Here is a 14,584-nt window from a genome sequence, read left to right on the forward strand (position 1 = left end):
ACCCCTGTGATCCCCCAGCACTTGCAACACCATTCAAAAGTATCCCTTTTGGTTTATGTACTCTTCGGCAAGGTGGTCTAGTGCCAAGATAGGAATATGCGTGCCATCTATCACCCCACCGGAATTAGGGAACCCCATCGCGGAAAAACCATCCACTATGTCCTGCACATTTCCCAGACTCAGTACCCTTCCTAGCAGAAGTCGATAAACAGCCCTGCACACTTGGAGCACAGCAGCTCCCACAGTTGATTTACCTACTCCAAATTGAGTCCCCACTGACTGGTAACTGTCTGGCGTTGCAAGCTACTCGCTTCTCCACTGTCCGAGCAGCTCTCATTTTTGTGTTACTGACCTGCAGAGCAGGGGAAAGCTCTGCACAAAGTTCCTGGAAGGTGGCCTTCCGCATTCAAAAGTTCCGCAGCCACTGCTCATCATCCCATACCTGCAAAATGATGCAGTCCCACCAGTCAGTGCTTGTTTCATGGGACCAGAAACAGCGCTCAACAGAGTGCAGCTGCTCTGTGACTGCCAGCAGCAACTGTGAATTGTTTTTTTCAATGGCTTGCAGCAGGGCTGCTTGCAGGACATCACTATGTTCTGCACGGCGGACCCTACTTCAGCTCTGGAAATACTGCAGAGGAAGGCATGAGGTGTTTGAGATGCTCACAGCAAGAGTGCAAAACTGAGCAGGCTCCATGCTTCTGGGGTTATGGCGTACATGCGGCGGTTTTAAGGCGTAAAAACCATTGGGTTGTTTGCTATTGATAGGAGGGAGGGCACACCGTGCATCATGGGATGCTGACGCAATGTTCCCATTCCCCCCTGTGACAATGTTTTGGTCCCCTGAGGCATTGCACAAACTTCCCCAAACACAAGGCAGCAAGTTGCATTTTGGGATAGCTACACACGATGCACTGCTTTGTGCAACCATGCAGGCACTGCTAGTGAGGACTCACTCCATCGAGACAACAAGCATGGTATGGCCACGCACAATCGACTTAATTCATTCAGCAGCTCAATGTCCACTTAATTTTGTAGTGTAGACAATCTCTGGGTCTTAGCCTTAACCACGGAGCCATAATTTGGTGTCACCACCTTCCAGGGAGACCCTCACTTGAGGAAATCCACTCACACCTCCTAAAGTGCATTTGGACAGCTGTGGGGAAACGGATCGCTGCGGCAGCAGCTGGAGAAATCCCTCACTGTGCACCCCTACCCTACCGCTCCTTCCTCCCAGCCTAGGGTAGCAGAAGCAGGCCGGCCGAGCGATGCCTGCGCCTCCTCCCCCAGCCACATGGCAGCAGTGGGCAGGGGCTCTCCCAGTCCCAGCAGCTCCCGCGCCTCTCGGAGTGCGAGAGAGAAGAGCTGCACGTGGCCAGCGCTGTCTGATGAAACATCTGACGTGTATTACCGCAGCTGGGGAGGAGGGGGTATGGCCCCGCGCCCCCTCTCCCCGGATCACCTGCTGGAGGCTTCCCCCAGCCACCCGGACAAGAAGCAGCCAGGCTGAGAGACTTGTTGCAGCGGCTGCGGGTTGCGCAAGAGGGACGTTTGAAAGGCTGCTCCGCTCTCTAGGGGCCGCTCTTGCGCTCCTCGCGCACCCCAGGCTCGGAGGGCTTTGGGGGGGGGGGGCGCAAGGAGTGCAGGATCGGGCCCTGGTTAAGAGATCAATGCATAAGGAGCCGAGTTCATGCAACTCCAATGAGTGTACCCCAGGGATGAATTTGGCCCAATAAATCTCTGCAAAGATGCAAAATAAAATACCAACGGGGAGGAGGGGGGAGCGCCTAAGAAAGCGTATTTCACCGCTACTTAGTGCACGAGCTGAATGTTTTCAATCAGCTCTCGCAACTGAAGTGTCTATTCAGTCCCGCAGTAAGAAAAGACACTGGAGATCCAAGTGACTTCACGGTGCGAGCGAGAGGGGGCGGGCGGGGGGCGGTGTTCCACCCCATTGCAGACAAGCCATTCAAAGTGATGATTCAAGAAAGCCAGCCAAGAAACACGAAGTGAGAAAGGCAAAGATAAGCGTGGTAGTGGGTAGATTTGGAAAGGTGGCAGTGTGTGTTTGAAGTAGATTAAAGTTGCATTCTTGTTCCCAGCCCAGCAGCTGTGCGGGTGATCAGCTCCTTTCGGTGACTAGAGAATCGCTGGGGCTCCCTTCTCCTTTATATAAAGCAACACATGGGAAGATTACAAACATCCAGATTTGTTTGCACTCCACTCCCCAGCACCCATCCCCGGGCACCACTCACAGGGTAGGAATCCTCCCTCCTGCCCGTCTCACCCAGCGGTCAAGCTAAGGTCTGTAGCGCACAGCGACGGGAGCTACACGCGTGCAGGGAGTCAAGCTTTAAGGAAGAAGCGGGGGAGGGGAGAGTTTTGTCATTTGGCAAAGATGATGTACCCCAGTCCAGCCTCTCACGTGGAAACCCCCCGCCTCCTCTGGCTGGCTCCCCTCCCAAAAAATTCTAATAATCATTACAAAGTGTAAATTCGCCTCCAGATGCCTGGTCAAGCAACGTGCTTTAAATGTTCAAAGCCTTTCTGAATACAAAAGGAAAGAATAGATGGGGAGGGGGTTACTGGACCCCAGAATCCCCTTTTTTCTCAGTCTCCTGGTGCTGCTCCTGAAGCTGCAACGGCTGAGATTTTCCTTCCGAGAAGCAAGATTTTAACTGGGTTGCAGCGTGTTCCTGTGTGTAAATGCTCCTGGTTGCTCATGGTCATTATTGTGCAGTTTGCAACCTGCTGATGCAAGTTTCCTCACATTTTGTTCTACGGCGTGTAGTAGTTTAGAACGAGCACCGCCCACTATGCGTGTTGTCACAGGGGGACAGGGCTCCTATTGGTCGGGCTGGTGGACAACACCTGCTCGACTCCTTCATTCAAGTGACACCAGAGCTTCCAGGGATATTTGAGGCACCATCCTTTCCCTTTCTGGCCACTTTGAGCACTTGCACCAGCCCTGATCACATGCTATCCAGCGAGCAGATTACAAGAAGAACAGTAGCCTCCATTTATACACCCTTTGAAAAGAAACAGAGGTGGGAAACCCACAAAGGTCTCCAGTGTGGGGTTGCAACCAGGATCATGTGTGCAGAGCTGTTAAGTAAATTAGTTACCCTGGCGTTGGTATTTGCAAGCTTTGATCCAGTTTTGGGCACAGAAGCCACCAATCCGCCGGAAGGTCCCCAAGAGAGAGCCCCTCAACAAAAAGGGCGGCTGTCTTTGCAAAATACAGGTATGTGATCTAAAAAGAGGGGGGGATGCTTGAAGAGGCCGGTCTAATTAAACTCAAATGCAAACAAACTGCATGTTAAATGTTGGTCAATAAGGAAGTAGTTATAGTGAAATGGAGGTGTCTTTCTGTTGTATTTACAGAGTATTGGATAACTAGACGTGCATAATGACATTTATTTTTATGTGTGACTGTCAAACATAAATCATAAGGAAATAAGTGTTCACTCCTAATTACCTTTAAAGCCCCAGCTAGCCAAGCACGTGCTGTCCTTTGAATCGTAGAGACAAGTAGCTCGCTGCATTTAATCTCTGCTCAACAATGATGAAATCCTTATAGAGATTAATTTAGCGGCAACTGGAAAGTTATTCCACGTGATCATAAATGGTGAAGACGCGATTTTTGTTTAAGATTATAGTTACTTGTGGCACCGAATCAGAAAAGTGCCATGGCTGTCCTTGCACGTTGCAAATCAGTCCACTTCAATCCTTTAATTTTAAATAATCCAACCATTCTGGAGGCAAACAAGAAACTCCAGCAGGTCAGACGCAGGCGATTTCTAATCCAGGAGATGCTGTTTGAACCGAGGTTTAGATTTCGTCTGAAAGAGAAGGTTTCTCTATGCTAAGTACAGAGTTAAAACATGGGGGTGGAGGGGACGTGACTGAAAATTACTAGAGCTGCTGCCTGCTTCTCTTGCGCAGAGAACCAAGTAATGATGCAATTGGCCATGGGGTTTCTCTTCTCATCCCTCCTCGTGTATTATCTGCCTAGTAGAAAGAACCGAGGCGTGCACATTACTGGATCTTTTCCCAGGCATGGAAAGAGCACGAGGGAGCTGTACACTTTTCTCTTTCTCTCTTACTTTTTTTTTTTAACTGTCTCAATGCTGCAAACCTTGTTTAAATACACACACGAGCCGGAATGCACGAATGCCCATTAGGGACTGCCACATGTGAATCACGGCACTGTGCAATTCTCAGCAAACTGGGAGCCAGGACATGTGATCCGAGAACCGTCTGCATCCAAATGCCAACAGAAGCACTACAGCTGGGCTTCCAGACCCAAAAAAAACCAAGATGCAGTTATACAACGCTTGACAAAGAGACCCCTTTTCGTTTTGTGTGCCTCTGTATGTGCAGCTTTCCACGTGGGAATAACACAATGCCAGGTCACACCGATTAACTGATTTCCAACTCCCCTGGGTTTTGTAACTGCAAAGCCCCATGTGGCTTTTCCTGCCCTCCCCCGTCTTTTCGCTCCCCCTTTGCATCTGATAGTCTTTCTTTCTACCTGAACACAAACTCCTAAGACATTGTCTGTGTCGTTATTATACGGTATTTGCACATATTAATTTTCTTGTTGTGATATATTAAGAGACATTACAACAGTTTTTTCTCCTCTTTGTCCTGAGTGAATTAAAATGAAAGTTGCTGTAAGGGATTTCAGATGGCAACATGTCAAAGGGGAAGGCTGCAGATGTTTTAAAAGCATGCTGTGGTTTAGAGAGGGATTAGGCTAGATCCCAAAAGTGAGCTTTAATTAAAGGTGCCACTAGTAAATGAGTACAACAAATTCTTAGCATCCTCAGTTCTGCTCGAAAAGCTGCCCCTATTTGACTTTATCCTTAAGCTTCTCAGCAACCACCTTCCTTTTGGCAGCATTTTTTTAAGGAAGGGCAAGGAGCTGCCTTGTTAAGATTTTGATTTGAAGGTGTCTGCCCAATGTTTGAAATAAAACATTATTTGCTTCAATATTATACACAGTTTGGAACGAAAAAATAACAGATTCAGTATGCATGTGGCTGAAAGTTCTATTTCACTGTTGCATTCAAATAATCTGAATTTTTGGATAGTAAGGAGGGTGGTGGGGAGAGGGCTCATGCAACAAGGGGCTTTGTCCCCTATTGAAAATTAGTGGGAGTTTTGCCATTGACTGCAAAGACAGCAGGATTGGGGCCCCCAGTGGTCAGCAAATAGTAGTGTGATAATCATCAGACACTAGTTCAGAGTACTAGACAAAACAAATTCTAGCCTGATCCTGCAGTTCTCACTTAGGCAAAATTCCCATTCAAGTTAATGAGGGACTTCGCAAGAGTAGGAATTGTAGATCAGGCCCATCATATGTGCCGAAAGAATGAAACAACATTAGATATTTTCAGAAGACTATGGCTACGATGTAAGTGGAGTGAATTTGGCATTTACTTTTTGGATCTCATATTCATAACAAAATGCATAAACACGTTGGCCTAATTTCTGCAAAAAGTGGACATGCGGTGGGTACAGGAACTGTCGTCTCATGTGCTTTTCCTTTTGAACTGATGATCTTAGCAAAATAACTCTTCTCTCTCCCCTCACCCCCGTTTATGAATATTTGTACAAATTAACCATAATCTATGGTCATTTTAGCTGAAATCCAGCACTGCCTGGTTAATGCTGGCGATGTGGGATGTGGAGTGTTTGAATGCTTTGAAAACAACTCTTGTGAGATCCGAGGCTTACATGAGATCTGCATGACTTTCCTACACAACGCTGGAAAATTTGATGCCCAGGTAACCAAAAAAAAGGGGGGGGTGAAATGCCCAGAGGTATATATTTAGAAGGTGCTATATTTAATTTAATGATTTTTTAAAAATACATCTTTAAAATAAGGCTTTAATTAAGGACCAGATCTGCTCTTCCACATGCCCAACTCCCATTTCCTTAATTGAAAATTGGATGCATACCACCAAGGGCTTGATTCTTTCTGCTCCCATTCAATTCAATTGAAAAACTTCTATTGACTTGAATGGTGCTGCATCAAGCCCCAAGAACAGAATAACATATGCATTGTGTTTAAGTTGTCTTATGCAACAGGCAATCTGTTTCCTACCGAGCTGTACCTCCACCTAAGAATTTTTTTCTAGTGGACCTGTGATAACAAAAATGGAATGGTGATGATGCCATGAATGGATCCTGCAGTCCTCACTCAAACAAAACTCCTGCTGCATTCATTAAGGACTGTAGGATTGATCCCATTGATACGAATGGGCATTCTGCCAATAGGTTGAAATACTGTAAGTTCTTCGAGGCACAGAGAGTATTGTGTATGTATCATTTTATTACTTAAGTGACATGCATATATGATGCTGAAAATATCTCTATATCAACTGAAGTATCACACTTTAGCATGCCCTATGCAAATCTGATCAAATTAATTCAAGTGAGTTGATGGATACACTTTTCCAAACCATCTAAGTGACTTAGGAGCCTAAGTCCCATTTTCAAAAGTCACTTAGGCATGTTTGAAAATTTTTATCCAATGTGAGCTTGTGAAATTATTTTCAAGAACTACACACAACTAGCACAGGCATCTCCAAAAGCTGCTGTATTCAAATAGTCCTTTGGCTCAAACACTGACAATAAAATACATTCTTTAGGCAGTATGCGGTATTAAATTTGTCTCCTTCATTTTCTCCCCAGACCATTTAGGCATCACTGAAGCATCCTGTTATTATGTCTCGTAAACCTACTCTCCCATTTCAGTGTGGAGAGAAGAGAACATTACGACGGGCCAGCGGCATTTGGCTTGACGCGTGCAGTTTACAGCATAACTTTACTGAAGTCACCCAGCTGTAGCCTAATGGCACTTTATACAGCATAGTAGAAAACAGAGCTGTCTTGCACATCCAGCTGTTCTATTTAGTTGGGCCATGGGACCAGACCTAGCAGCAAAACGAATTCCCCTGTGCTGGAGATTTTAGGCTGAGATTTGCAAAGCTACATAAAGGATCTGGATGTCCAGTAAAATTGATGGGAACTGTGTGTCCAGATCCTCTGGGCATCTTTGAAAATCTCAGCCTTAGTTTCCAGGCAGCTGCCAGAGAATGATAATTAGAGATTATTTTATTTTATACATTATATATTATCAACAAGCAAAAAGTTTATGGAAGTAAAACCATGGGAAAACCAAACACATATATGAAATTATTGCAAAAAAGCCAGCAAATAATTGCTCCATTGGACATGTTCATATCTTTAAAGAGAACAGGGGCTATTTTTCATCCAGATTGTTTCTACTGCAATGCAAAGACACTGGGATCCATGGGAACAAATTGTCCTCTAAAAAAAACGTGTAATTCCCATTGACTTTAATTTCTTCTCTTCAGTTTCTTTTACTGGCCTTATCACTACAGTATCTGAGCAAGTTCCAGAATCCTATCTGACATGACTAGCATTTGTCACACGTGATTCTCTCTTTTCCTTACCCCCCTTTTTTTCTCCAATGGCAAAAATGTGAGACTGGGTTTTTTAAAACATTATTTCTTCTGTGTGTACAGTAGTTAGTTAAAGTCTACTGTGCCATGTGTGTTTGTTACCGAATGCAAGGTCAAAGAAGTGCACCTGGCACTTGGAATGGAAGGTGGTGATGTTTGACACAGTACTTTGATCAGTGGGGCGCATGTGTGTCTTGCTCTCAGATCTGTGTGAATCTGGTGTAACAATTGATCTCAGTAGAGTTCCAAGGGTGTAAATCTGGAAACAGTGAGAGCAAAAATTGCCCCATTGATCACCCATCAGCTAGGATAACCCGAGGCTAATAAAAAATGGGGCAACACGGGATCGCTACCACCCAGCTGTCACTCAACAAGGAGACGAAAGCTGAGCATAGTTGCCAAGAGAATTGTGACATACCTATACAGTAGGACTAGCTATAATATTTAATGGTGGACAGAGGAAATGATAGGGATGGGCATGCCTTGAATATTCCTCTGTAAAGCAATATGAGGAGAGCATGGAAGATGGTTCTGGACATCACCTAAATAGCCTTTATTGTCTTCAATTTGCTTGTGAAGGCTTCAAATTGAGATGTCTTTCTCCAGCAGACACAAACATCAAGATGTTATTGTGGGTGGCTTATGAGAGTGGGCTGGTAGCATTGATTTGGGGAGTCTTTTATTGTGAGGATGGGAGAGGGAAACAGGAAACACTGAAGCCAGTGGTTTCCTTAAGGGGGCAGGGAGTGCTTCTATAAGAGCTATGTGAACTTTGCAAACTGATAAGGAAAGGCAGTTTTGGTGTGACTGACTGTGAATATCCCCATTGTGGTCCTGGAGACTCAAAACACATTCGGTCACTCTCATCAGTGATGTAAGCCCAATGTACTCCATGGTGACAGACCAGGAATGAATTTAGTCCATTAAGTTGGACTCTCTGTTGTTTAAAAATGAAGTCGCTTCTTTCTCTCCTAGACCAGCAAGGACATGGGCTGTGGTAGAGGCAGGGCACTCAGTGCTGGGAGGAGGCAATGAAAGCATCCCATAACCATGGAGAAAACCAGACACAACCAGCCATGGAACAGCATCCATCCCTTCTAGAATGGCAGGACAGGGCAATCTGATGTGGCCTTTAGGAGCAAAGAAATAAAACGGGGGGAGACATTAACAAATAGCCTTAGCAGTCTAGTCACCCTTGACGCTGTCATGTGGAAGAGTGGCTAGTTGAACATAAATCACCCGATGTGCTTAACGGACACAAATACAGAACTACTCCGTTTCTTATCTTCTCAGGGAAAATCCTTCATTAAAGATGCTCTGAAATGTAAGGCTCACGCCCTGAGACACAAATTCAGCTGCATCAGTCGCAAGTGCCCTGCCATTAAAGACATGGTGTTCCAGTTACAGCGGGAGTGCTACCTGAAACACGACCTCTGCTCTGCCGCCAAGGAGAATGTCCAAGTCATTGTGGATATGATTCACTTCAAAGACCTGCTGCAGCATGAGTAAGTATGAGTGTGCAAGGAGCCTAGTATTGTAGTGAGGGCGAGGGAAGAATTTCACCTAAAAAGACATGTCACCTACTGGGTTGTATAGTCATTCCCCCAGTTGTTCTATAGCACTTTTCATCAGAAGATCCCCAAGTGCTTTACCAAGGAGGTCAGTATCATTATCCCCATTTTACAGGTGGGAAAACTGAGGCACAGAGCAATGAAATGACCAGTTCAACTTTCAAAGTAAGTGTTAGTGTTGCACTTTTAGACACCAAGGCCTTTGAAAATCCCAGCCTAATTCCCTTAGGTTCTGTTAAAATCTCACCCTTAAACTCCAGGTTATGCTTAAGGAGAGTGGAGCTGTGACACAAATTTACTCCATCATTAATTACAGTTTCACAAAGTGAACACAGCCCCCTGAAAGCAACGTTCCTTCCATGAGCATGGACCTTCCTGAAGCTAGGATCAACAGCATGGCTGGTGTCCTTGCAATCATTTATTGCATTGCCATTTCTGGTCTCTAGCCTCATGGTGGTAGGGGATGAGAGTTTTATGGAGGCACCAGCATGCCAGGCTTCTTCTGGGACAGTGAGGGCAAGCAGTGCGTCACATTGCACACCAGCACTGGCATTTCAGGAGCTGCATAGGCTGTAAATTGGCAGATACTTGTCTACAAGTAAAACTTTTTAGCTCTATAGCTGAAAAGTGCAATAAGAACAGAGTGCTTTGCCAAGGTGAGGCAATGGTCCCCACTTTACAGAGTGGGTAAGGTCAGAATTCTCAAAGGCCTCAGTTTTTGGGTCCCCAACTTGGTTCACCTCCAGCCTGGTCAGCTAAGCTCTTTTAGAGCTGTGAGCGCTCAGCGCCTCTGAAAATCAGGCCCTGCCTGTCCCAAGTTGGGCTCTCAAAATAGAGGCCCCAAAAATCAGGACAACTTCGAAAATTTTGGACTTAGGGACTTGCCCAGAGGCAATCAGCAAGTGGGTGGCAAAGCTGGGAACAAACCCAGGTCTTTTGACTCTGTGTTTTGCTCAGGTCACTAGGACACAGCTATCCTGTAGGCAGGATGAGGAGAGCGTGAAGTCAAGGAATGGGGAAGAGGCACTCCTCAGAGCTCTGGCAGACTATGAACACCTGTAAAGGGCACAACAAACAAAGGCTTCTAATAGTACCAGGAAAACTGCGCCACCATTTTTCAGGTGATTTTGTAGAGCCAAAGTCCAATTTTTTAATGGATATCAGTAAAATTCTCACTGGCTCATTTGACAGGCATATTAAAGTCTGTGTCCTGTCCCTTCACAGTTCCTGTTTCAAATAAAAGACAAAACTTTAGACCGGGAAACATTATTGACGCTCATTCTCACCACCTCCTCCTGTACTATTCCAAAATGAGCAGTCTTTTGTCATATTAGTTTTACCATTTTCTCTTCATGTGTAAGCTAAACAGCACCTTGTGGGCCGTAAGTGCACCTCTTGGGGAACAGGTTGGGGGAATGGAGGTTTGGATCTATTTTTTTATTATAATGGTGAAAATGGTCAGAACAGTTGCACTTCCAGGACCTGTTATGCTCCAAATAACTAAAAAAATCCCAACACCACCACCCCAGTCAAGAATCCAAAGATGGAGTCCTTATTCCTTAAACTCCCTCCTTCAAAGAAGTTGCATCCCCAGACATTAGTGATTCCATACAAACTTCAGTTTAACAGAGTAAAATCTTGGTACTTTCATCTACTCTACTATCCTCGTTTGCTAGCTCTCCTTATCCCTCCCTGTCTATTTTGCCTGTTTCAAGAGGATAGCCTCGGGTACAGGGCTCATCCGGCACCCGGCACTATGCACAACTGGTCTCCACCGAAGATGACATGAGCACCACTCTATGTGCCAGATTCAACCCTGGTGTAAGTGGCTGGGCACATCACTGAAATCAATGGAGCTGCCACTGCTTACGCTACGGCTGAATTGGGACCCTTGAGAATGCTAAAGTTGCAATTCAGGTGGTTCCTTTGACTAGAGACTTTTAACTGTATCACCCTTCTGGGCTCTCCCAGCCTGCCTGCTAACAGCTGAACTGTTGTCTGCTCTATTGGCATCTAGCGGTGCTACTGCCTAACCAGACGTGCTCCTGCAAGTGTTCTACTTGCCCTCTCTGACACTTCGCTAAGTAAGCTGGGCGTCATCCATTCACTGGCCATGTTGCGTCATGTGAATGCAGCACCACAGGATGTGACTCAAATTAAAAATAGTCAGTCTATAGATTTCCCGGTTGGCGGATGATTGCCAAGTGTGATCAGTATTCTGCCTGTGCTCTCCGGCTTTGAGTCACTTGCCATAGAGTGGGAATCCTCTTGCCATCTGCCTCGGGTCGGGGTGAAGATAGACAGTTTCGATCCTTAGTGACCCCGTTGGCAAAGAAATAGAACCAAATAAGTCTGGATAAGACAACTCAATATGGTAACAAACTATGCTTTCAAGGTGGACTTCAAGTCTCCTAGCTACATAGAATTAAATTAGTGGCCTATTGATCGCACTTCCAGCAGAGGCAGAAACTTGAAGCTTCAGATGAAGGTAAATGAAAGTGATAAAACCCAGAGAAACCCCTAGCCTGTTGCGCAGTGCTGTTCATGTGGGTGGGGAAATTCCTCCCTGACCTAGGCAGGTGATCAGTTTATGCCCTGAGGTGTGAGATTTGGTTACTGTTATGTACAATAATATGAGTATCTACTAGTGTTACAATTAAATGGCATTTACAATTAAAAGTCAATTTTAATTGTATCTACTAGTGTTACAATTAAAAGTCAATTTTCTGTAATTAGCTAGATATTTTAGGAATGTGATGGGCCACATGGGAAGGGAATTGGCTAATTTTAAGGTCTCTTATCTCAGCTGACAACTAAGAGGGCGGTGGGGGAAGGAGACAGAAGGGTGGCCACGCTGAAACATGCACAGTGACAGAGCATTAGGTCAGTGGCAGATGTGCTGACAGGGCTTTGGAGAAAACACTATCTAGGTATTTACACTGTGCTCACCACTGTAGCATTTAAAGATATTAAAAACATCTCCTTAGCTCAGGGCAAGTTTGCATATTTCCTTTTCACATGAATGGTGTGTCCAGTAGGCTTCCCTCTGAGTTATTAGCTGCCATGGACAGCTAAATAAAGAGGACAAACTGCTAAAAAACATATTGTGGGGAACAATCTGGTCTGGCTAGGGTGAGATGGGACCTAATTGCTTTTTCCATCTAATTTCTGTGACTTGTGGTGGTGAAACTCACATTATTGCCTCACCCTTGGAGGCTCAGGCGTATATGTAGAAATTTCATTATTCTTTTCCTTGTAGGATATTTCCTTGCCGTTGCCAATCCTGGAGAGGGTCCAGAGACCTTGCCCTTTCACTCCCTGAAAACATAAGCAGGGTGATGCTCTGATAAATCGCCACTTGGTCAGTTAGGAGCCCCCCTTTTTCAGCCCCCTGCATCCCATCTATTCTAGAGAGCCGATGAGTCTGCTTTCAGTCTCAGCTTTTTCTCTTCTATAGTCCCAAGGAGTAAAGACTGAGTCCCATATGGGCTCCCATATGACAGTAATTTGTAGAAGTGAATAAAGTTTGTAGAGGCCAGGTGTAGGACTGATTTAATATCTGTTAGAGAAGAATCAGGAAGCAATATCCTACCCTCACAAGGTTTGGATTCAGTTGTTTAATAGGTGTTTTCTGGCTCTAACTGCTCTGAAATCACAATTTCACAATTAGCCTAAGGCTATGCCTATACTCCAAATTACTTAGGCACAACTTACGTTGTGGACAGCGCTATGTTGGTGGAGAGCTTTTCCCGCCGACATAGCTACAGCTTCTCCCAGAGGCAGGAGTAATTAAGCCGATGGGAGAGCTCGCTCTCAACATAGAGCATCTTCACCAGAAAAGCTACAGCAGTGCAGCTGCATCGGAGCTGCTGTAGTGTAGACACAACCCGAGTAAATGCAAGACTGGAGGCAGTCCATCTCTGGGACAGTTGGTGACTATTCTGCCTTTGCTACATACGTTTTTTATTTTCAACTTAAAAATAAATCTTTGTGCTTGTGGCAGCCAAAAGCATCACCCCTCAAATCAATGCAATTCTCCAGCCCATATCAACTCGGGTGCAGGGGGATAGGAGGGAGAATGGGCATTGGGTACAAAGTTCATCTTGACTCCTCAAATGGGTGAGCTGTTCCCAAGCATGCAACTGACTGATCAGACACCATATAACCATCCACTTTTTTTGTGCTAAAATACATTAGCACTATTGACTCCACACAAGCAGCAGCCCAGATCTCCTGATTCCTACCCTCTTGTTCTGTCCACTAGACAATTCAACATTGTGCATCTGTTGCCTGTCGTAACCCAACTAGCCATGTCTCTGTAGAAGCCATGCCTAATGCAGCTTCCAGGTGTAGGGGGACGGGACATTATTATTCACTTGGTGTAGATGCTACCAAAGGACTCAAGTCTCGTTGTAACATGTAGGATATAAAACATGGCTGCCAGATGAGGGAACTGCTGTACTGCATTTAAGTCTTCTATAGCATCTGGCCACTAGCTGGCAAACACAGTCAGCCCCAAGCAGATGCTATGGAGTAAGCAAGAGAAGAATGAGGCACAGTGACCTCACACCCACTTGCTGATGTGTAACCTACTTGCATCTTGCAACATGATTCTCTTTTAACTTCCCCTTCTGCTGTTTGATTTACCTCCAGGCCATATGTCGACCTAGTGAACATCCTGCTCACATGCGGGGACGAAGTGAAAAAGGCTATCACCAGAAGTATCCAGACCCAGTGTGAACAGAACTGGGGAAGCCTCTGCTCCATCCTGAGCTTCTGCACCTCAGTCGTGCACAGCGACTCCACACTAGGTCCTGAGAGGAAGCCAGGTGAAGCCACCAAAGCCTCTACCAGCCGTGGGGACATACTAGTCCACCCTGAGTCTGACCACAGGGAGAGCTCACGAGCTGCCAAGGGGGAGAGAGGTGGCAGGGCTCACTTGAACACCCACCCCCGGGTTAAAGCTGGAGCTCACAGCCCCAAAGGGGCACACGGGATCATTGAGCGGGCAGAAGAACTGTCCGACTTCTCCGACATCCGAAGGTGAAAGGAGGCACCAGCTCAACCCTCCCCCTCCACCAAAACTTCCTCCATTGAGTCCATCTTCTTAGCTATGGACATTCCAAAACCTTTATCAGAGGGGTGATGTCAAGCACAGGGCATTGTGGGATATGTGGACTTCAGTGATAGTGTATAGATTAGTAGAGGGAGAGCAGTGGTTCTGGGTTATTGATTGTCTCCAGAGAATTGGATACTCACATAACCAATGGGCGAGACAAAAATGTTAACCCCCCCCCCCCTTTTAAAAACAAATGGATATTGTTTTCAATTTGCTTTTCTTTTGGTTGGGGAAAAGACTGTGGGGAGGGTTCAGCCAGCTTTTATTTTGGCCATTCACAGCTCCACTATGCTTATGGGGCAGTCTCCAAGCAGATGGCAGAATTCCAAAGGGATCTTCTCTGCCCATGGCTGTGACTGTAAGAGTTCAAAGTGGGCTGCTGTGACACTCTAATGAAA

General features: G+C 45.7%; 1 protein-coding gene across 1 annotated transcript; it reads left to right on the plus strand.

The window, feature by feature from the left end:
- The first annotated feature begins 2,861 nt into the window (after nucleotides 1–2,861).
- On the plus strand, nucleotides 2,862–14,374 carry STC2 (stanniocalcin 2). The gene is made up of 4 exons (XM_034779969.1): nucleotides 2,862–3,244; nucleotides 5,650–5,792; nucleotides 8,790–9,001; nucleotides 13,721–14,374. Exons 1-4 carry the CDS (start codon nucleotides 2,977–2,979, stop codon nucleotides 14,112–14,114), a joined length of 1,017 nt encoding a protein of 338 aa, XP_034635860.1. The 5' UTR covers nucleotides 2,862–2,976; the 3' UTR covers nucleotides 14,115–14,374.
- The last annotated feature ends 210 nt before the right edge of the window (nucleotides 14,375–14,584 follow it).

This window comes from Trachemys scripta, chromosome 8 (genome assembly GCF_013100865.1).
Source record: "Trachemys scripta elegans isolate TJP31775 chromosome 8, CAS_Tse_1.0, whole genome shotgun sequence".
NCBI lineage: Eukaryota > Metazoa > Chordata > Testudines > Emydidae > Trachemys > Trachemys scripta.

Coding starts and splice junctions, on each gene's coding strand:
- STC2 (XM_034779969.1), top strand. CDS start 2,977: ATGCTATCCAGCGAGCAGATTACAAGAAGAACAGTAGCCTCCATTTAT. Junction 3,245..5,649: donor GCTGTCTTTGCAAAATACAG/GTATGTGATCTA, acceptor TGGTCATTTTAG/CTGAAATCCAGCACTGCCTG. Junction 5,793..8,789: donor CTGGAAAATTTGATGCCCAG/GTAACCAAAAAA, acceptor TTATCTTCTCAG/GGAAAATCCTTCATTAAAGA.